Genomic DNA, 22,876 nt, shown 5'->3' on the forward strand with positions numbered 1-22,876 from the left:
AGGGGAGAGATTTTAAGGAACTGGCTCAAAACTGTGGTCTGGCCAGTCTGAAGTCTGCAGGGCGAGAGGCTCAGGGAGGAGCTGGCGCTGTAGCTCCAGTCCAAAGATGGTCTGTGGGCGGCACTCCCTCTTCCTCAGGGACCCACCCCCGTCTGATTCCTTCCAAGACCTGGCTGGGTGGGGTCTCCCTGCATTACAGAGCTCGTAATTACTTTTCTCAGAGTCTAGTGATTTCGGGTTGAATTTCATTTAGAGAGCACCTTCACAGCAACACTTGAACTGACATTAGAGCCGAGCATGTTGGCATGAGCCTGTCATGCCCGCTACCTGACATTAGAGCCGAGCATGTTGGCATGAGCCTGTCGTGCCCGCTACCTGACATTAGAGCCGAGCATGTTGGCATGAGCCTGTCGTGCCTGCTACCTGACATTAGAGCCGAGCATGTTGGCATGAGCCTGTCGTGCCCGCTACCTGACATTAGAGCCGAGCATGTTGGCATGAGCCTGTCGTGCCCGCTACCTGGGAGGCTGAGCAGGAAGAGCTCTTGAACCCCAGAGTTCAAAACCAGCCTGGACCACACAGCAAGACCCCATCTCAAAAATATAAAATAACCTTTGGCCAACATCTGGGTGCCATGTCCTGGCCAGGCGGACATGAAGTGAACCCTCATGGTGGGGCCAGCAGCCGTAGAACACCCCACTTGGCACGTGCTGCTTCGGTTTGTCCTCACAGTGACCTTGTCTGCCAAGGTGGTGACACTCGAGCACATCCACGGCCAGGGTGGGCTTCTGAGGTAACCCGTCTTCTTCCTGCAGGACGTACACCTTTAGTCTGGCCATGGACAGGAACTCCAGGAAGGACGGGGACATCAACGGCAGACAAAGTGGGGACTTCCACCCCTCTCCAGCGCCGAGGGGTGTCAGCAGCGCACTGGCTCTGCAGGTAAGAGTCCCCCCACCCTGTAAGTCAACTAAACACAGCACTTTCTATTAACTCACGGCAGATGCGGCTGCTTAGTGATAACTGTGGATCTATAGGCAGCCTCCTCTGCGGCCCCACAGCAGACTGGCACGTGGACCAGCAAGGTGCCCTCCCACCAGGGCTGAGCTGCTGGGCCACCCGGGTCTGTCCTCCCTGGGGAGAGTGGTACGACCTCTGTGGCTGAGCAGCCTGCCTGCATGTTTCTGTAGGCAGCATCAGCCATGGCCCGAGGACACCAGCTGGGAGGAGACAGGGACAGACCATGGCCAGGACACTCAATTCTTGCTCCAATTTTCTCATTAACAAGCCAAGTAACCCCCAGAGAAGTCTCCAGCCCTGGAACCTCGGCTTCCCTTCTTTCCAGGCAGGGCTGGGCAAGACAGGAGCCCACGCTATAACGTGGGGGACAGAGTCCGGGGCACATGTGGCCCACCAGGAGTCAGGCTGCACATGTGGGCTCAGGAACAGGCCCCTTCCAGAGCAAAGGAGTGCTGCAGTCTGGCTGGGCACAATTCAGGAGCCACTTGTCAAAAGAAACTAACTTTATTTTTAGAACTACAAACGCCAAACAAAACAGCTCCTCAGGAAAAAACCCTCAGAACCCAACTGCCACCACCGGCTTCCACAAGCCTCTCACCCACACCAGCCTCCCCACCTCCCACAATCCTCCTGCTCTTGAGGCCGATTGGCTGGGTCGCATGGGCGGAGCCAAAGAAGTCCCCCAATGAGCAGCTCCGTGGTCTGAAAGGGCAGGGAAACAGCCCAATGAACATCACCGCAGAGGAGCCAATCAGCTAGATGTTGCTGGGGCCACTGTGAGCCAATCATCAGCTGGCAGTCTGAAGTTTGCTGGCAGCTGGAAGTTTGCTGGGGCCCCTTTGGCTGTGGCTCTCAACATCTCCCCCTCTCTGTTTAAACAACAAGCATGTGGCTTAGGGACCGTGCCTGCCTTAGGTTGTCCAATACTACATATGGTCCTTACCCATTATCGGATGAGCTGACCTCAGGGCGTCAGCCTCCTGTCTTAGGTTGGTACCATTGTAATTGGATCTTACCCGTCATTGACTACTGGTCCAGTATACAGCCACACCTGTGGAGAGGTCTTTGTCATGACAAGCAGATACATCAAGACAATTGACGGCTCTTGTTGGAAAAACTGTACCACCGATGACATCATCAGCAAAAATACCCCAACACTACCACAAGTCGCTGCACCAACAGATAGTTCACAGATGCATACAAGTGAGTTCACAATGCATACAAGTGACACATAGTTTAGGCAAGTTGTGCCAGTGATGGCTATTGCAGAAACTGTAGATTAGTTTTATCTTTGTCTTCACTGGCACTGGGATGAAGATAGGAATTCTGGCAATAATGGCTAAAGAAAAAATTATGTAACATTCCAGAAGGCACTAAAAGAAAACAATTTTCTTAACAATTTACATTGTCTTCACCGGCACTGGGATGAAGATAGGAATTCTGGCAATAATGGCTAAAGAAAAAATTGTATAACATTCCAGAAGGCACTAAAAGAAAACAATTTTCTTAACAATTTACATTATCTTGAAGAGAATTATTAAATATAATGAAAAGGAAAGGTGAAAGTAAACAAACAGATCTGTTAACCTCCTTTTTTGTTTACATATTAAAACAATTCTTAACAGTTATTTACCCAATTTAAATTAAACTATTTAAATCACGTGAATAAAAAAAAATATTTGGATCCATTTTTTCATGAGCGCTCATCATATATGATATATGGACATACATACATTCAAACATATAACACAAAACCCAAGTGTGCACACATAATATAATACATACAACACATAACATAATAGTAAAGGCCTTATAACTTTTACAGGTGAAATCTCCATTGCAATGTTTAAAAACTTGATAGTCAAAAAAATAGAACTGGTCAGCAAAATATTAACCTAGATCTGTATGAGCTCAAAAAACAAAATAGAACTTCATGATATGGGAAAGGGCAATAATAAAATAGATATTTAAAAAAGCATCCTGGTTCTATCGCAGATGTAAGGATAGCCAAATTGGAGTTTTGGATATCAGCTGTTATGGGATTTGAGCCAAATCATCTTCTTTTTGGTCTGTAGAAATCGCTTTAGTTAATCTCTCTGGAATCCAAATCGGCTGCTGTTCTCCCTGTGGAAACACACAAACAAGCTTCCGACTCCAGACAATCACTGGGTCAGGACTTTAGTTAATCTCTCCGGAATCCAAATCGGCTGCTGTTCTTCCTGTGGAAACACACAAACAGACCCCTGACTCCAGATAATTACTGGGTCAGGACCTTTCCATTGTCCTGTTAGAATATCTTTCCAAAGTACCTTGGGCTTATGTACATTTTTTGGACACATATGCCTTTCTGCAGCACTAAGTCCTGATGAATCCAAATTTAAAAAGTTTAGAGTAAAAAGGGTTATTTTAAGTTTATCTTTGGGGAATATATACCCCTTCCCAATTCCCTCTTTTTGCTTTAATAAGTACATTTTCATAGTTTGATGAGCTTTTTCAACTATGCCTTGTCCCTGTGGATTGTATGGGATTCCTGTTATATGAGTAATGCCAAATGATGAGCAAAATTGTTTAAAAGAGGTAGAAGTATAACCAGGGGCATTATCTGTTTTTAACTGTTTTGGAACGCCCACAGTGGCAAAATTTTGTAAGCAATGAGCTATAACATCTTTAGTTTCTTCTCCGGTATGAAGGGAGCCCATCAAAAATCCAGAAGTATCAACTGTAAAATGCAAATATTTTAATTTTCCAAATTCTGGCAAGTGTGTGACATCCATCTGCCAAATATGGTTAGGTATCAGTCCTCTAGGTTTGACTACAAGATTAACTTGTGGTAAAAAGGTCATACAATTTTGACATTGTTTTATTATTTGTCTAGCTTGTTCCTTAGTTATTTTAAAACACTTTTGTAAAGTATTAGCATTGACATGGAACCTTTTATGAAAATTTATAGCTTCTTCTAGTGTAGAGAAAATATGTATGTCATGTGTAGTTTTATCTGCTAAATCATTGCCCAAACTAAGGGCTCCAGGCAATCCTGTATGTGCCCTGATATGTCCTATAAAGAATGGATCTTTTCTGTCCCAGATTAGACTTTGTATAGTGGAAAACAAGAGAAAACAGTAGAAAAAGGGGAAATCCTACCAGCATCTTCAAGGGATACTATAGCATTAACTATATACTGACTATCGGAAAATAAATTAAATACAGAATCTTTAAACGTCACAAAAGCTTGTAGTACTGCATTAAGCTTTACCTTTTGAGCTGATTGTTTGGATACTAAAAATGTAAAAGTTTGATCAGGTGTAACTATTGCTGCTGTACCATTATTTGACCCATCAGTGAATATATTTGGAGCATTCATGATAGGTGTTATTCTTGTCATTTTTGGAAAAACTACAGGATGCTTAGACCAAAAGGACAACAAAGGATTAGATGGCAAGTGATTATCAAATGAAACACTAGATTTGCACATGATTATTGCCCAAGTATTTAACTCATTAGCTAATTCATCAATTTGATTCATAGTATATGGAGTAATAATTTTATTGGGAGAAATTCCAAACACTCCCTTTGCTGCTTTTATTCCTTTGAGTATTAATTGTCCTACAGCCTCAGGATACCTAGTAAGAATAGTGTTAGGAGAATAAGATAAAGGTATCCATAATAATGGACCTTCTTGCCAAAATACTCCTGTAGGAATATTTTTTGTTGGTAGTACAATAAATAATAAAGGCAAACTTATATCAATTCTATCCAAATGCATATTTTCCATATATGTTTCAATGATTTTTAGTGCCTTTCTTGCTTTAGGCGTTAACATTCGGGGGAATTTGGATCTGATGGACCTTTTAGGATATCAAGTAAAGGTCCCAACTCTCCTGTTGGAATACCTAGATAAGGCCTTATCCAATTTATGTCTCCTAATAACTTTTGAAAGTCATTAAGTGATTTGAGTTGATCTACTCGTATTTGAATTTTTGGTGGACAGACCGTGGTTGAGGATAATAGAACTCCTAAATAATTAATTGTAAAATTTAATTGTACTTTATCTATTGCTATCTCTAGATTATAATTTTTTAATAAGTTTGTAAGTGTGACATAACATTCTAGCAATGTGTTTTTAGCTTTGTGTGCTAATAATACATCATCCATATAGTGAAATATTTGTAGTTCAGGATTTTGATTTCTAAGTGGCTAGATTACTTTGTTAACATAAATTTGACACATAGTTGGGCTGTTAGCCATCCCTTGAGGGAGTACTTTCCATTCATATCTCTGATCAGGACCTTCATGATTCAGTGCAGGGATAGTAAATGCAAAACGTGGACTATCTTCAGGATGAATTGGAATTGAAAAAAAACAATCTTTAATATCTATAACTAAAACATACCAAGTTTTTGGCAAAGCAGACAATTGAGGAATTCCCAATTGAGCAGGTCCCATAATGACCATTTCATTATTAATGGCTCTTAAATCTTGCAATAATCTCCATTTACCAGATTTCTTTTTGATGGCGAAAATGGGAGTATTATGGGGAGATACAGAAGGTTGTATATGTCCTTCCGCTAATTGTTGTTTGACCAGATCATGGGCTACTTGTGTCTTTTCTTTAGTAAAGGGCCACTGAGGAACCCATACTGGTCTTTCTGATTTCCAAGTAATTTTTATTGTCTCAGTGGCCCTTTCTGAAAATCCTACCCATGTCTGTCTGTTCCTTGATCTATTTGTATTGGTGCTGCTATACCTTGTTCTTGTTTTTCTAATCTTTTTTCTTTCCTAAAACCTTGTCTAGCCATAATAGTGGGTGCATTTTGATTGATATTATTTGTTAATGTCAAACCTAATTGATCTAAGACATCTCGTCTCCATAAATTTACGGGAAGATGATCCAATACATATGGCTGTATAGTTCCTTCACATCCTTCAGGATCCTTCCAATCTAATACCATTGCACTTCTATGGGGATTAGTCACCACTCCTAGGCCTCAAAGCGTTTGAGTGGCTTGTTGTAATGGCCAATGTTTTGGCCATTCTTGACGAGAGATGATGCTAAGGTCTGCACCTGTATCCAGTAGCCCATTAGATTCATGTCCTTGAATATTTAGTTTTAGCATGGGGCGAGAATCTAAATTTAAAGAAAGCATAGCCCAATCTACACCTGTGGAGCCTAATCCCTTGGAACCTCTTTCTACAGCATGACTGGAAAATTTATCATGTAGGCTTGGTATTATTAGTAACTGTGCTATCCTATCTCCTGATGAAATTACTGATATACCCTTTGGAGAACTGGCTATAATTTTTATTTCACCTTCATAATCGGGATCAATTACCCTAGGACTTATCATAAATCCTTTTAGAGTAGAAGAGCTATAATATAATAACAATAATAACCCTACTGTTCCTTGGGGAAGAGGTCCTTTTACTCCTGTGGGAATGACTTGAATTCCCATCTCTGGAGTTAGTACTGCTGTGGTGGAGGCGCAGATGTCCAACCCTGCACTCCCTCTGGTTTGTCTGATGAGGGATCTTATGAACAGTGTGTCCTGGGCACTACCCTGATGGGGTTGCTGGGCTCCTCCAGTGCTCTGTATATTTGTGGTTTTGGGCCCCGGAGCATTGGGCCCCCCTGTCCATTTTTTGGCAATGGAGCCCGATGCCTTTCTCCACGATATCGTGGATAAACACTTGGTCCTTGTTTGTTTTTTGATAACAGAGTACCCTCTATGGTGGTTTGAGAACAGCATTCATTAGCCCAATGTCTCCCTCTACAGCATCGTGGGCAAATACCTGGTATTCTACTCCTTTGATACCTAGTTTTGTTAAACCCTCCTCCTATGGGGAAATTCCTTTTAAACAGTCTTTTGGTTTGTTTTTTACTAATTTCTGATCCCGTATTTCTACTATAATACAACCCAACAAGATGACGCCAAACAAAATGGAGACAGAATGAAATAAAAATGGAACAAAAATTCATTATAGCCTTTCTATCCTCCTGACGTGTGCATCCGTCCTTTCTCCATATCTGTTCCTCAGACGCAAATAGTTTTTCCTCAGATGTGAGCGGTTTTTCTTCCCTCTCACTCATCTCCAGGGACAGGCAACTTAAAACAAAGATGAAGCAAAACAAAAGAGGAAACTTAGAATGGCTGCCCATCCTCTCACCCTGCCCTCAGGGGCGAGCAGTTTACTTACCCTCAGTCGCTCCCCGTACGGGCCACCAAATGCCGAAGTCTGACTGGGCACAATTCAGGAGCCACTTGTCAAAAGAAACTCACTTTATTTTTAGAACTACAAACGCCAAACAAAACAGCTCCTCAGGAAAAAACCCTCAGAGCCCAACTGCCACCACCGGCTTCCACAGGCCTCTCACCAAACACAAGCCTCACCACTTCCCGCAATCCTCCTGCTCTTGAGGCCGATTGGCTGGGTCGTGTGGGCGGAGCCAAAGAAGTCCCCCAATGAGCATCACCTCAGAGGAGCCAATCAGCTAGATGTTGCTGGGGCTGCTGTGAGCCAATCATCAGCTGGCAGTCTGAAGGGCAGGGAAACAGCCCAATGAACATCACTGCAGAGGAGCCAATCAGCTAGAATTTGCTGGGGCCGCTGTGAGCCAATCATCAGCTGGCAGTGTGAAGTTTGCTGGAAGCTGGAAGTTTGCTGGGGCCTCTTTGGCTGTGGCTCTCAACAAGGAGGGCACCTGGGACAGAGGGCTCCCCAGAGCACGGCCTGCGTTCCAGTTCACTGGGGCTTTAAATGGAAGGAAGGAGCACGCCCCTCCCTGCCAGCGGCCCTCCTCTGCTCTGATTCCACCTCTTCTGTACAGTGAGGAGAGCTGTGGCCTCCGGTGGAACAGGGCACCTGGGGCAGGCTGAATAAGGCCCGCAGGTGAGAGGCCCTGAGCCCAGAACCTGCAGATGCAACCTGAAAGGACACAGGGATCCAGTTAAGGACCTTGGCTTGTCCAGTGGCCCTAGTGCAGCCACAACTGTCCTCAAGACGGAAAGCAGACGGAGAGCAGAAAGGCCCACAGAGGGAGAGGCCACAGGAAGAGAGGCAGAGAGTGTGCCGCCACAAGCCAGGGGACACTGGAGCCACGGGAGCTGGAGGAGGTGAGGAAGGGCCGGCCCTCGGAGCCCTTGAGCTGGACTTCTGGCCTCCAGGATGGTGGGAGCTCACTTGCGCTGCTCTGTGCTGCCCGGTTTGTGACGGCTCTGTCTAAAGACAGGGTGCAGCCCTCTCCATCCTCAGACCCAGGGGCTGCTCTGTCCCCTCCCAGGACCTCGCTTGGCTCTGTCATCATGTCCCTAGACAAGGCTCCACGTTTCCAGAGGAGGAGCAGCACAGAGGACAGGACCCCGGGCTGCCGGTCACGTTGCCCTCCCCACCTGTCATCCTGCTGTCCTTGGCTTCAGGAGTCACCAAGTCCTGTTATGCCCAGAAGCCCCCAGCCCACTCCAGAGGCAGGCACTGTCCCCTCTGCCCTCAGTGGTTCTGTGATGCATCTTCCTGGGTTTGTCCCTCAGCCCCACAGAGACCTGCAGCTCCTGGAGAAGGGGTGCACTGCAGCACTGTCCCAGCATCTGACATGCACCTTCCCAAGACACCAGGTTGTGACGGTGGCACTGACAGCCTGAGTCCTGGGAGCCAGCAGGCAGCACTGTGGGTCCTGGGTTGAGGTGGGACAGCTCTATCCAGCTTTAGAGCAGAGGCCCCCAGAAGCCTGGGCCTCGCACTGAGTGGCAGTTCTCCAGGGTGATGGCTGACCCTCCTCCTCCTCAGAGTCCTGGCTTATGTATAATAAGGGCTTTGGCTGCCCACAGCTTCCTGGAGGCCTCTTGCTGGCCTCCTGCTGGCTCGGTCCTCAGAACTCTGCCCTCTGCCCCCCACCCCCGCACCGACCCCCTTAGAGCAGGTGCTCCTCAAGCTGCCCCCACCCCTTCAGTCGTTCACAGCACGGGTAGGAGAAGGGTCATCCCCAGCTCCCCTGGCGACAGACCCCCACATGTAGGAGCCCCTCCAGGGGATAGTGCATCATCACTTGAAGGGCCTCCGGTGACTTCAAGAACAGGTGGGACACATCCCTGCAATTGCAAGGCTTAAGGCCACTCAGAGGGCAGTCTGAGCCAGGGAGAAATGTGCCAGAGAGCAGCTGACCCCAGTACCTGAGACTGCTGGCCACTGCCAAATCCTCTGTCATGCCAAAAAGAAGCAGAATAAAATACAGTCAGCCCTTCATAGCCACAGGTTCTGTACCCACTGATTCAGCAGACACGGATTGAGAACATACAGACGAGTTGCATCTTGGTCAGTCAGTGTTTCATCATTGTGACAAAATCCCCCAAATAAGCAAGTTAAAAACATGAAAGGTTTATTTGAGCTCCTAGTTTCAGGGCATAGTCACCTGGCCCTGTTGCTTTGGGCCTTTGGCAGCAGAGTGCAACAAGGCATGAGCCCAGGGTGGAGGAGCTGTTCCCCTCACGGCAGCCAGAGAGCAGGGGGAGAGAAAGGGGCTGGCCCACTACCCCTACAAGAGTGCCTCGGTGACCTGACTCCCTCCACTAAGCCCCTAAAGTTCCCGCCAACTGCCAACAGTGCCACCAGCTGGGGACCAAGCTTTTGAACACAGGGGCCTTTGGGGATCATTCAAGATCCAAACTACAGCACACCTGCCCTGGGCAGTACAGACTGTTTTCTGGTCATCATTCCCTAAGTAAAACAGTAAAGCCATTATTCACATAGCATTTCTGTTGCCTCGGGGATATTATGCAACGGAAAGATGATTTCAGGTACACGGGAGGTGTGTGCAGATACTGTGCCATTTTGTATTGGGGATTGAGTGTCCGTGGATTCTGGTATCCGAAGGGGTCCTGCGCTCTCCTCCAGGGACCGCAAGGGACAGCCGTGCTGATTTCCCGTAGCACTTTCCCGTAGCAGAGAACACAGCTGCAGGAAGGCAGCGAGGAGGATGGATGGAGGGCTTCTCCCTGGGTGCTCAGGGGCAGAGGACACACCTGAGTCCAGAGGAGTTGTCCGGCTGCCTTTCAATGTGCCAACACAGGGGCAGTCCTGGAGGGCTCCTGGAAGAGGAGGAGTGTCCGCAGAACAGGAGGTGGCAGCCAATAGATGGGTGAGAGAGAGAAATACGGTAACGATAGATCACAAAACAGTGATAGGGAGAGAGAGATCACAATCTAAGCAGTCTCTGTGGAGGACTGAGGACTTGGAAGAGACAGGGACGCAGACTTGTTGGGTTATGGGGGGACCAGACCTGTCTCTTCGTCTCCTTCACGAGGCTCTGTGCCCAAGAAGTGAAAAGGTGGGAGGAACTGGGATGTACCCGGTCCTTGTTCACTGGGAGGGCTCTGGCAAGTGGACAGAGCTGGCGACCAGCAGGGGACAAGGCTTCCCCTCAGGCCAGCTGCCAGGACCTGGAGGGACACTGTCCGACAAGGCTGATTGGCCCCTTGGGTTCCGTTTCCTCCCACCGCCAGGCCGTGATCTCCAGGAGGAGCGTGCTGGTGGTGCGGCACGGGGAGAGAGTGGACCAGATCTTCGGGAAGTCGTGGCTGCAGCAGTGCACCACTGCAGACGGTAGGTCCAGTCCAGGGGGTCTGCAGGCAGGATGACCAAGGAGGGCCCCGTCTCACTTTCTTTAGTTGTGCCCTTTAGAGTGGCCATGCCCCTGTGGCTGCAGGAATGTGCCAGCACCAGAGAGCTCCGGGGTCACTTGGAGCACACTCATCAATGGTGACACCATTTGCACGGATGATGGAGCATGTTGATAGGAGACGGCCCTGGCCCTTGTTGGACATGAGTCTGAGCCGGGCGCTGGGCTCCAGCACTCGCTCAGTGGCACTAGCTCAAATCTCACTTCCCCTCTTTCCTGAGGAGGAGGTAAGCTGTATGCTTCTCCTCTCGTAGCTGTTGCCAGTGGTGCCAGGATTCGCACCCTGACTGACAGATCTTAGAGCTCAAGGGCGAACTCAGAATGTACTATGCAGCCCCTGAGTGGGGAGGGTGTCTGGACACACCCGACTTTCTAGTCCTGCCCTCAAGTCACTGAGTAGCACCCAGTGCAGATCACCAGAGCCGGGTGCACACTGTCCTACAAGCTGTAAGATACACTTAACGCTGTGGAGCGGGTCACATTGCACCTAATTAATTAATGCCACATCAGTCATGGAGACTCTGCTTCTCTCTCAGGATCTTCACTGTGTGACTCTTCTTGGGGCTTCTGGGAGGGCAGAGAGGGTCACGGTTCCTGGGGCTGCAACCTCAGTGCTCTGCAAAGCACGGCAAAGCTGCCTTTGCTCCTCAAGTGGAATCCGCATCTCAGAGCGAGCGGGAAAAGCCACGGCTGAGGGTGATTTAAATAAGAGCCTTACTGGCAATGCGGCCTCTCGGGACACGTCTACTCCGACGTCCCACGTTCTTTCGTTTTGCCTTAGGAAAATACTACAGGCCTGACCTGAACTTCCCCCGCAGTCTGCCTCGACGGAGCAGTGGCATCAAAGACTTTGAAAACGACCCTCCGTTGTCATCCTGTGGAATTTTCCAATCCAGACTAGCAGGTGTGTGTGAGGCCACTGGGAAGGAGCAGCTGATAGTCACATGGCGGCCATCGTAGCTACAGGGACGTGGCCCTTCAGTGTGCAGTGTAATGTCAGTATCAGCATTTCCCCACTCTGCTGCAGGGAGGCTGGGCACAGAGAGGTGAGGCAACTCACCCAGGGTCACCCCCTAAGATGCCAAATCCTGGCATGCTCAAGTCCCTTATGTGAAATGGTGTGGTGTTTGCATAGAATCTGTGCACACCTTCCCGTATACTCCAATCCTCTCCAGGTGACACGATGCCTGAAACAATGTAAATGCTATGTAAACAGACTCTGTTGTTTAAGAAATAACAAGAAAAACGTCTGTACACGTTCTACCCAGATGCAATCTTTTTTCAATATTTTTGATCCACACTTGGTTGGGCCTTTGGATGCAGATGCGACAGGGAAGGGAGGCCAATGCTCTCTATAAACACCCTGTGCCCACATAAGGGGGTATCTGAGGTACCTGGGGTTCACACTCCACCCTGCACGTCTCTCTGGTGCCCACCGGCCTTGAACCTGTGCAGGGCTTGCCCAGTAGGGACCCCTGCTTTCCCAAGAGAGGGACTTCCCACAGTGCAGGAAAAGTGGCTGGTCTAGAGGCTTGTCCCACAGTGAGCCCCGGGGCCTCAAGTTTGCTGTTACTGCAGAACAGCTTGAAGCACAGCCCACATGTGTGCACCCAGGTGGGCGGGGATGGATCTTACCAAGTCTCAAAGCCAGAAATCAGAGGGTCCGCAGGACGGAGCGCCCACCGGAGCTCAGGCCCCCATCCAGGCTCCGGCTGAAGGCTGATCCTCTCGGTTGTGGGACTGAGGTCCTCTCCTCACGGGCTGTTGACCAGGGACTGCTCTGCTCACACTCCTGGCCGTGGGGCCCCTCTTGCAAGACAGAAATGGAGGATTTCTCACATGCCAAACCCCTCTCACTTCGAACCTCTGACTTCTGTGACTGGCTGGGGGAATCTCTGCTTGTGACGTGCTCATCTGGCTCCGCCAGGTCCCCTGGGTCGTCTCCTGGTCACAGGAGCAGGGATTGGTGGTCACAGTCACACCCAGGAAGATCATGCAAGGTGTCCCAGAACCTCCTAGGACCCTGCTGCCTCAGGCGGAGCCGCCACCTAAGCTGCTAGCTGATTCCTGGGCTAGAATCTGAAGGCTGTTTTCCAACGGCTGTCTTCCAGGAGGCGCGCTGATGGACAGTGGAGTCAGACTCACCGCCGTCTTCACCTCCCCAGCCCTCCGCTGTGTGCAGACGGCCAGACACATCCTGGAAGGTCGGTGAGAATCTCAGCAGGCTTTGAATGTGGCCTTGACTGTTCTCCAGGGGAGGGGAGGGAGCAGAGGTACAATGGGATGGCGGGCCTGAGCGGCCAAGCAAAGCAAAGGCCGTGATGGACCAGCTGCCCCAGGCCAGCCGCTGAGGCACTGCTGCTTCTGCACTCCAGGACTGTGGGCAGTAGGAGCTGGGTGACGAGCACCGAGCGGTCCTGCTGCTCACCCAGGCCCCTTTCTGCCAGGTCGAAGGAAACACCTGGAAAGGGGCTTTCAAAAACCCAGGGATCTGGGAACTGCTGTGGTCCCTTCTAAGCTGCCCACGGGGGCTGTCCTGCGTGCTTCTGGGCAGAGTGTGTCAGGAAGCCTTTGGCGGGCCCTTGTGCAGCTTCTACACAGGAAGAATTTCCTGCCCAGAGATGGCAGCCCATTAGGAGGCCTGGGTTCTGCTCCCCAGTCTGCACCGCGCCTGCTCCTCCTGGGTGGGAGGAGGGATGTGACCTAGTTCCTCAGGCAGGGACTGGTGCGCCAGGACACAGGGGCAGGAGGGAAGCAAGGCACAGACACGGCAGGCGGGCCCTCGTGGGGGAAGGGCTTGCTCCATGTCTCAGAAACACAGGAAGTCAGGTCACCATGGACAGCAAGCCAGGGGAGGGACTGTCAGAAGCTTGCAGAGCTGTCAGGGAGTGGGGCCACACATGGGCTGGGACACCAGAATGACCGGGGCAGCACAGTTGTGGGCATGAGTTTCCATGGAGCATTGGGTGGGCCCGGGGTCCCCTCCAGCTGGAGCTAACAAAGGCTGGGGTGACAGTGAGGGCAAGGCAGTGAGGGAGTGTGGATCCGGGACAGTGTGTGCAGGGTGAGGAGGCTGCGGGGTCCAGGCGGGCTCCGGCAGGGAGACGGGGCTGGGCAGGTGGGTGGAAGGAGAAGGGCAGGGAGCTCACAGGAACCAAGTCCTGGAGGAATGAGGGAGAAGCAGGAGACTGCACCTACAGAGTGTCCGAGGCAGGAGCGGTGACTGCGTGTGGATGGTCAGGAGGAGCTGTCGGAAGGATGATGGGTGGACTGGACAGGTGCACCAGCCCCACTCCTGTGCCTTCTCCCCCTCCCGTCCTGTGTGGGCAGCTCTGCAGGGACCATCCAGGTCAAGATGCATGGTCAGAAGTCCCAGCCAGTGGTGGCTGACCACCTTCAGGACCAGCTTGGGCCCCTGGCACCATCCACCCCTTCCCAGGCTCTCATGAACTGTTTTGTGACCCCTAAAAGCCTCCGTCTGCCTCCCACCTGGGAACCCTCCCTGCTCCCTTGTCATCCCACCCCCTAGTGACATTGGACCTCGAGCCCCCACTTTCAGGTCTCTGAGATAGAAATGCGGGTACCTCAGCTGGGGCGGGGATTCCAATGTGACTGCAGGGCGCCTCTCCCTCGGGTTCTCAGCTCACGGTGCTGAGTAGGCTAAAAGGACCAAGTCAGCCTTTTACGGCAAACCTGGGCAGCGCCCGGTAGTCCCCAGTGCCTGACTGCCTGGGTGGCCGGATGCTCGGCATGGCTGCACCCAGGGTGGGACAGGCCTGCCAAGGGCCCTCGTCCTTCCCCATCAACACGTGTGCAGACTCTTGCACACACAGAGCCCACGTGTACACACCACACACGGACACACAGCACACACACATACAACCCCACACACATGAGCACATACACACATGCACACACACCTCGGCGTCTCCTTCGGCAGCTGAGCATGGACTACAGTACTGGGGGACAGGAAGAAGAGACCAGCTGCTTTTTCAGAGAAATGACCCAACCAAGTGATAAGGGCCCACGGTGGTGGACTCTTCTTGTTTCTCTCACCACCCACCCAGAGTGGAAGGAGAAATGAGAAGTGGCCACTCCGTGCCGCCCTCTGCTGGAGGGACAGGGCAGCAGAAGTACCACCAACGCCAGTTCTTTCAACGCCCGCACAATCGCTTCTAGGCCACATTTGTGGCAGCTTTCAGGTTGGGGTGACTCTTAATGACTATGACGGAATAAAGCAAAACACCTAGGAAATCACACACCCCCAGGGTTGCCTAGGACCAGTGTGCTTATTATTGACCCAACCATGACAGTAAGAGGGAACAAAGCAAGGAATGGGCAGGGTGTGATTCAAGGTGACAGCTTGGCCTCAGTTTCCCTCTCTGACCCTGCTCCAAGCCTCTCACTTCCTCCCATTTATAGAGCCTCATTTGTGGTTACCTAAGATGCAATTTTCCACCATCTTTCAAAACTGGTTTAACTTCCACTTTGCAGGCGCACCCCGGGGAGCTGGTGTGAGACGCCCAGGGCCTGTGTCCCGCCAGATGCCCCGGGCCTGGGCCTGGGCTTTTGTGGCCCACTCTCTCCAGTGGTGACCTGGCCTTCCTCTTCCCTCCCAACCTCCCATCACAGCAACGGCGTATGAACAGAAGCATAAAAACATTCTTTTGTGCAGTCTTCATGGCAAAAAAACACTGAGCACTTTAAAAATCTTTTCGTAATTTTGTCCATGTTGTCATGTATGTTTCCATATTAGGAGCGTATTTATTCCATATTTTGTGGATATTCTTTTGGCTTCTGTTACTTGGGTCTCTGGCATGAACAACAAAAAGTTCTCAAAACTGTCATTGGACAATGGCAATGTCTGTATCTCTAACGTGATCTTTGGCTTCTACTCTATAGTCACAGAAGATTCCCATTGTTACGGCTGTTAAAGGACACAGGCTTATAGATCCTGTGTTAGCTCAGAAAACAAGCAAACCCGATCCTCCCCATAAATCCCAAGCACGATCCACCTGTTTTCCAGGCAGATCCAAACATGCTAAGCTTTACGTCAGTTCCTCGTCCATGAGTGTCCAGATGGGCCATTCACCAAAGGTGTCCCACAGCGCAGTGGCCCAGGAGGCCTCCTCCACAGGGGAGCTGCTGGCCAGGCCCTGGAAGCTCCCAGAGCCTCCTCCTGTGATGTCCTTAACCATGACCAGAGAGGACACAGGAGCCTTGGTCCAACCCCTTCCTAAAAGTGCCTGGCATGGGAACCCGTTCCGTGAATCTGGACACATTTTGGGACTAGTTTAATCTCCCACACTTGCACTTAATGACACTTTCCCCATTTCAAATAAAAGCAGTAAGTCTTTTATCCCCCCTGCAAAAAGGGACGGCCTTCCTTGACAGACCTTTTAGTCAAGACATAAAAGATGAGTTGCAAGGAGACTGAACATCCCAGAGACAGTTCCTTTCTGTCCTTCACCACTTGCCCAGTCCATTAGGACAGTGCCTCGTCACTGACATTCTCCAGAGGGGCCACATCCTTCCTACTGACGGCTGGACCGGCAGAGTCCTCACTGCACCCTCCTGGTCTCCACCAGAGGGTGAGGCCTGCCATGGTGGCTTAGCTGTGAGTCCTCCTGGGGTCAGTGAGCCTGCAGCCTTCGAGGTAGGCTGTCCCTTCCAGACAGAAAGTCCTCACCCTCTGGTACCTCTATCGCCTGGCAGCTTGGGTTTCAGAAACAGCACAGCTGAGTTTAATCTCAGAACAATGTTTACCAAGAAAAAGAATCACATCTTTGAAAGGTATTTTTAGATTTGCAGGAAAGTCAGCTCCAGTGGGGGAGAGACCTATCTACTCAGGCCACACTGGACGCTGCCCAGGACAAACACTTGTTCTCCGTTGAATCCAGAACTCAAACTGGAAAAAAAAATGAAGATAAGAGTGGAGCCCGGGATCTTCGAGTGGATGAAATGGGAGGCCAGCAAGAGCGCCCCGGCCTTCATGACCCGGGAAGAGCTGAAGGAGGCGAGCTTCCACGTCGACCCCGACTACAGGTGGGCCTCGCCCAGGCTCTCTGCCCCTCTTTCCCCAGCTCTGGTTAAAGAGTTGTCAGAACCCTGGTGGAAGAAGGCAAGGGAGGCCATGTTCAAGGGGGACTTTGTGGTGGCGCTGAGCAGTGGGGGAGAGGGGTGGGGCCCAGCTCTGAGCACAGCCAGGGCCGGCGGGGATCTGTGGCCAGGAGCAGGTGGGCACTGGTGGAAAGCAGCTGAGCCTGCCTGCCAAGACTCCTGGTGAGGGCAAGCCAGGGTGATCAGATGGCACCTGAGGGGCCAGGGTAGAGGAATCTGGTCAGACATGGACGGTGGTCTTACCCATGCAGATGCCCAAAGGTCAGGGCCTCACAGGGGAGGCCTCGGGAGGCGCCTGACCTGAGAGTGATGGAGGGGAACATACTGGTCCTTCCCTCCCAAGCCCAAGAGCTGAGCAGGACCCTGCCGGGCTCAGTAAGAACGCAGCCCTGCCAGTGCCATCTTCTGTTGACTGGAGGCCCCTGAGCCCTGCCAAGCAGGGCCACCAGGAGAGCGTTCTCCTCCCCAGCCGGCCCAGCGCACACCCCCAGTGCCTGCGAAGGAGCCACAGGGTAGCCAGACCCTCCTCCTCCTTCCAGGCCTGCCTTTCCCCTCTGCTCCCTCCTGCCTGCCGAGAGCTACGAGGAGTACGTCAACAGGTGTGCCGTGAGCATGCACCAGATCCTCGGCGCCTGCCCCCAGGACGGTGAGTCCTCCGCCTTCCGTGGGAGCAGCCTCGGGGGGCTCCCTCTGCGGTGGAAACGGGCGACTCCTGGATTACTAGCACCCCACTCCCCTGCTCCCGTCCCCCAGCCCGCAGAGCACCCGCCCCCATCGCCACAGTAACGGGGGCCTAGACGGGGACCCTGATGCTGGGCCCGGGAGCTGACGGACCCAGGCCAGGATCCATGTCCAAAGACCTCAGGTCAGCCTCTAGGGACCAGGAAGCCAGGGAACTGCCGGGCAGGTGGGTGTGTGGGCCACAGCCCACTCCCCACAGCTGGCTGGGGCACTCACGTCACTGAGGGAGACCCACTCAGCCCGGGAACTCTGGCTGCCCTCCAGACACTCGAGTCCTTACAGTGATAAACTGGCCGATCACTTCAAGCACCCACCTGGTCAGTCCTGGGCAGCAGCCACCACCATATCTCACCTGTGGTTGACTGTCCCAGGCAGCCAACCCCCGGAGGGTGGTGGCTCAGATCCCCACTCCATCCTGCAGTTGGTGCACAGGTGCTGCGCCTCCAGACCCTCTGCAGAGGGGTGATGCCCACTGGAAGAGACGGCACCCAGGGGAGGCGGAATAGTGAGTGCGGTTGGGCTACGGTCAGCCACGCAGCTACTGGGAGGACACTCGTCCGAGAAGGTGCTCTGCTCCCGCTCTGACCGTGAGATGTCTTTTTCCACAGCGGGCATCATTCTAATCGTAAGCCATGGCTCTGCGCTGGACTCCTGCACCCGGCCCCTCCTGGGGCTGCCACCCCGAGACTGTGGGGACTTCGCCCAGCTGGTGAGGAAGGTAAGTACCTGTTCTCAACTGTGTGGGCCACCAAGTCCAGAGCCAGAAGGCACAGGCTGTCACACTCCCTTCTCTGGGCAACAGGACTCACGTGCCTCTGAGAAGGTGCCACCTCTCCTGAGCAGAGAGCAACTTTGGCTGGGGTGACGGACAGGCCTGTTGTCCTTATCCCTGTCCCTGTGACTTGAGATCATTGCTGCCAACAGTGTGAAGAACAAGAAGCAGGATTTTAAAATTTCGGTTCCTGTTCTAATTCCTCGCCACTTGTAGAAGACACAGCCCAGTAAGGGCTGAGCCGTCTGGAGCGGGAGAGACGACTGTGGGCCCACTGCAGACCCGGGAGGGGGCACTGGGGGACCAGAAGGACCTTCCCCAATTGTCTCCAGACTCACCAGCTGCAGAACTAATGTGAGCTGTGGTAGCTACCTTGTCCCCCCCTGCTGGGCCAGATGGTGTCAATTCCTAATGACAATCATGAGACAGAGGTGTAGAGGACAATGGTAGTTTGAGCGACCTTGCTGAACATCATGCAGAAAGCAGACAAGAGGAGTCGCGGGGACGAGCTCAGGACTCCTGCTTCCTGGTTGAGCTGCTCAGGGCTGGACTTGCCCAGTGGCCCTTACTTTTTAATCAAGTAAATCAGAAGTATAGCTCCTACTTGTGATAGAAGGCGGGTCCCTGCCCTCGGTTCCTTCACACAAAACAGCCATGAGACTACGCTGCGCTGGCCACAGTGGTCACACTTGTTTGCCGTAAGGTATGAGCATGGGCGGGAAGGTGTCAATCAGTCCTTAAAGGGCCGGGGACTACAGAGCAGCCAGGCGCTCAGGCCCAGCACACCAAGACCTGCACCTGCCTGCTCGGAGTACGTGGCCTTCGGAGCCCATTTCCTGCCAGGAAGCACAGAGCCCCCCAGGTCAGGGGTCCACACTGTGGGGAGCCTTCCAGGCTGTGGGACATCACTCAGGCCTCAGACACCTGAAGATCCCCTCTCTGTCCCCTCCTCCTCTAGACCCAAGCAAAAATGTGCTTCCAAGGCAGTGTCCCAAGGTGGTGTTTCCCAGCGATGGCCCAGGTGTTCCAGAGCCCGCCAGGTTCCCGGGTGACAGCTGACCGTTATCCAGATATGACAGCTCAGCACCACCCCTCCCAGGCCACCTGAGAGATGTCCCTAGAGGTTTTCCTGGGGCATCCTCCAGGGCAGCCCTGGAGCCCCCCAAATGTTGCTCTTGCTCCTGCAGATGTCAGTGTGCCTCCTGCCACCTGCTCTCAGGCCCCCCTCCTCTCCCTGCCCCCTTCCTGCAGCCACACGCTCACACAAGCCCTGGCCCGGGCTCCTCTTTGTCTGTGTAGCCAACAAGGTGACAGCACTGCACACCAGACAGTCTCAGAACTGCAAGTTGACACCGTTCCAAAACCCACTCGTCCTTGCGGCCAAAGGTCCTGCCCACTCACAGGACCCTTGGCCAGTCCTGAACTCCCAGGGCTTTCCTATGCTGGCCATCTGGCACCCACCCCAGCACCCCCAAGATAAGCCAGACTTGCCCAGGCTCCTCAGAACTTCATCAAGGGGCTTTTCCAAAGGACAGGCTTCAAATAAGGGGCAGCTGCAAATGGAACACCCAAGACCTTCCTGTTGCCCACCCCCACCCCCACCCCTTAAGCCAAGGGTGAGGCTCACTCCTGAGTCCACACCAGCCTCCACTTAGATCCCCCTGCCTCAAGGGATTTTTGCAAAATTTTGTCTGATCCAAGAATTTCTAGATATTAGAAAGAGAAAGGAAATGAAGAAAAACAAAACATGCCACAAACGTAAAGCCCATCACAGGGGCCTGTCCACCCAGCACGTTCGTTCCACAAGGAACTGTGCTGGAGCGCCTCTGGTGCTTTTCCCTGAGCCTGGAAACCCCACATGCCCCTTTCTGTGCTGCTGTGGGAACATCAGCCACTCCCTGGGGGGCCAACCAGGGCTCCCATGGCACTGCGGACACTTCTCAGGTCCCCTGCATTCCAGGGTGCTCAGCAGCACCTTGACCCCAGGCCTCCCTGGGGGGTCAGTCGGCCCCAGGTGAGGACTGCCCTGGCAGATGCCACACTGGTCTAAGGCAGCGGGGACCCTGGTGGCCCTCCACAGCCCAGGAGTGCCTGTCAAGACCAGCCCAGAACTGGCAGGCTGGCATCAAATGTCAACACGGAGCCTAACCTCTGTTCCAGATCCCCTCCCTGGGAATGTGCTTCTGTGAAGAGAACAAAGCCGAGGGGAAGTGGGAGCTGGCGACGCCGCCCGTGAAGACGCTGACGCACGGGGCCAACTCGGCCTTCGACTGGAGGAACTGGATCCCGGGCCACGGAGCCCAGTGAGGCGGTCCACCAGGAAGGGCCTGCGGGCTGCAGACTGTGTGATCCTGCCACCACAGAGGTGCCTGAGCCTTGCCGGAGGTGACTTGCAAAGCACAACATGCACTTTTATATTCCAGAATTCTCGCCACTTGCTTTCACCTTGTCACGGCCATCCGCCATCAGGGCACAGAGCAGCCAGCCAGGTTAGGATGTCACACTACAGCGCACACACCGAGACCTGCCACAGGGCCTGTGGGTGGCGGGAGGGGGACCAGGCATCCCATGTCCAGGAATTGCAGGCCGCACACACACACACACACACACACACACGCACACGCACATGCACACGCACATGCACATGCAAGCACACACACGTGCACATGCACACACGCGCACACACACACGCACACAAACACACACACATGCAGGCACACACACGCACACGCACATGCACACACACACATGCAGACACACACGCACACACACATGCAAGCACACACACACGCAAGCACACACACACACATGCAGGCACACACACATGCACACGCACACGCACACGCACACATGCAGGGACACACGCACACACGCGCATGCACACACATGCACACGCACACGCACACATGCAGGCACACATGCACACACACACATGCAGGCACACACACGCACGCACACACATGCAGGCACACATGCACGCACACACACACATGCAAGCACACACGCACACACACATGCAGACACACACACGCGCACACGCACATGCACATGCACACGCACACATGCAGGCACACATGCACGCACACACACGCATGCAAGCACACACGCACACACACATGCAGACACACACACGCGCACACGCACATGCACATGCACACACACACATGCAGGCACACACGCACACACACACATGCAAGCACACACGCACACACACATGCAGGCACACACGCACACGCACATGCACACACACACATGCAGGCACACACGCACACACACACATGCAGGCACACACGCACGCACACACACACACACTTTGGTGCTCTCCGAGGTCAAGCTCCCACCATTTCCCTTCATCTCCTCCCACCACTGTCCGTGTGCACGCCAGCTAAAGAGGTCTAAGTGTCAATCAAGCAGGGAACTGTCCGCCTGGTCAAGGTGGGGACTGCCCCTGGGTGCCAGCACCTTCCCTGTCAGTTTTCTGTTGCCACTGCAACAAATGACCCCGACACAGCGGTGGCTGGAAGCAACACCGACTTTTACCACACACGGATTCTCTTACAGTCTGGAGGTCAGAACTTGTACAACGGGTTGGCACCTGTGCTCCCTCGGGGGACTCAGGCGGGTCACATCTCCTGCCTCCTCCAGCCACTGGAGGTGCCTGCGCATCCTGGCAAGGGGCTCCTCCATCTCCAGGCCAGCAGCACAGCACCCCCAGTGTCTGCCACCTGGCCTCTGCCTCTGCACCTCCTCCTCCCTCTCTCAGGGATCCTGTGTTGGCCCTGAGCCCTCCTAACAACCCTGGGCTCCCTCTCATCTCAAGGTCTTTAGCCACACGTTTTACCATGGAGGCCACCTGCTCACAGTCCCGGGAATTAGGACGTACGCATCTCCGGGATCTCCACCTGCCAGGCCCTGTCCTTCCAAGCACATCAGGCTGCTATCCGAGGGCCTCAAGTGAGGAGTCGAGGCCCCTCTTCCTTAGTTTCTCTCGCTCTGATCAAGTGCAGAGAGGGTGGGGCTTTGCAGAGCGAGAGAGCAGGTTCTTTCTCTTGGGGAATCAAGAGGAGGGCCCCAGCAGAGGGCAGCCTTCTCCGTGGTGGCATAAGCCCTACGGTGGCTTTGCCTTTGAAGAAGATGCTCATCAGAGGATGGGGTGTCCCCATCAGTGTCCTCCCACTCCCCACCTGTCCCCCAGCCCATGCACAGGGTCCCTAAACTGCAGGCAACACTCCCACCGTGATGACGTCAAAATCAAATTTGTTCTTCTCCAGAGGCCCTTTCATGACTGCTGGGTGATCCGCTCGGGCCCTTTACAGAATGAACAGCCGCGTGGGAAGTGCCGTTGTGCTCCTTCCCCTTCCCCTGCATCACCCAGGCAAGCCAGGAGCAGTAATACAGGGCACTTGGTAAATAAAGATGGCAAATGTCCCTGCAGTCGGAGCCACCACACCATGCACACGGCCTCACTGTCTGGTCAGGCGCTCTCCTGAGGGAACCCTACGCCTGTTGGCCCCGTTTTGTTTTACTAATGACTTATTTTTTCTGCATCCATACAT

General features: G+C 52.8%; 1 protein-coding gene and 1 long non-coding RNA gene across 3 annotated transcripts in view; one reads left to right on the plus strand and one right to left on the minus strand.

Annotated features, from left to right (window-relative positions):
• The window catches only part of Ubash3a (ubiquitin associated and SH3 domain containing A), a 38,639-nt gene extending 15,763 nt beyond the window's left edge, over nt 1-22,876 (plus strand). Inside the window, exons 7-14 of one of the 2 annotated variants that reach the window (XM_005323579.4) lie at nt 816-942; nt 10,512-10,611; nt 11,469-11,591; nt 12,799-12,891; nt 16,588-16,732; nt 17,347-17,453; nt 18,157-18,266; nt 20,481-22,876. In XM_005323579.4, coding sequence (XP_005323636.2) covers nt 816-942; nt 10,512-10,611; nt 11,469-11,591; nt 12,799-12,891; nt 16,588-16,732; nt 17,347-17,453; nt 18,157-18,266; nt 20,481-20,627 — 952 coding nt within the window. In that variant the 3' untranslated portion in view covers nt 20,628-22,876. The remainder of the gene's footprint in view (nt 1-815; nt 943-10,511; nt 10,612-11,468; nt 11,592-12,798; nt 12,892-16,587; nt 16,733-17,346; nt 17,454-18,156; nt 18,267-20,480) is intronic. The other variant, XM_021725287.3, reaches the window with a different exon arrangement.
• On the minus strand, nt 9,372-13,819 carry LOC144376525 (uncharacterized). The gene is made up of 2 exons (XR_013437086.1): nt 12,323-13,819; nt 9,372-11,874 (listed from the first exon to the last, which is right to left on the minus strand). It is a non-coding gene; the product is annotated as an uncharacterized LOC144376525 (long non-coding RNA).

Source organism: Ictidomys tridecemlineatus, chromosome 3 (genome assembly GCF_052094955.1).
Source record: "Ictidomys tridecemlineatus isolate mIctTri1 chromosome 3, mIctTri1.hap1, whole genome shotgun sequence".
NCBI lineage: Eukaryota > Metazoa > Chordata > Mammalia > Rodentia > Sciuridae > Ictidomys > Ictidomys tridecemlineatus.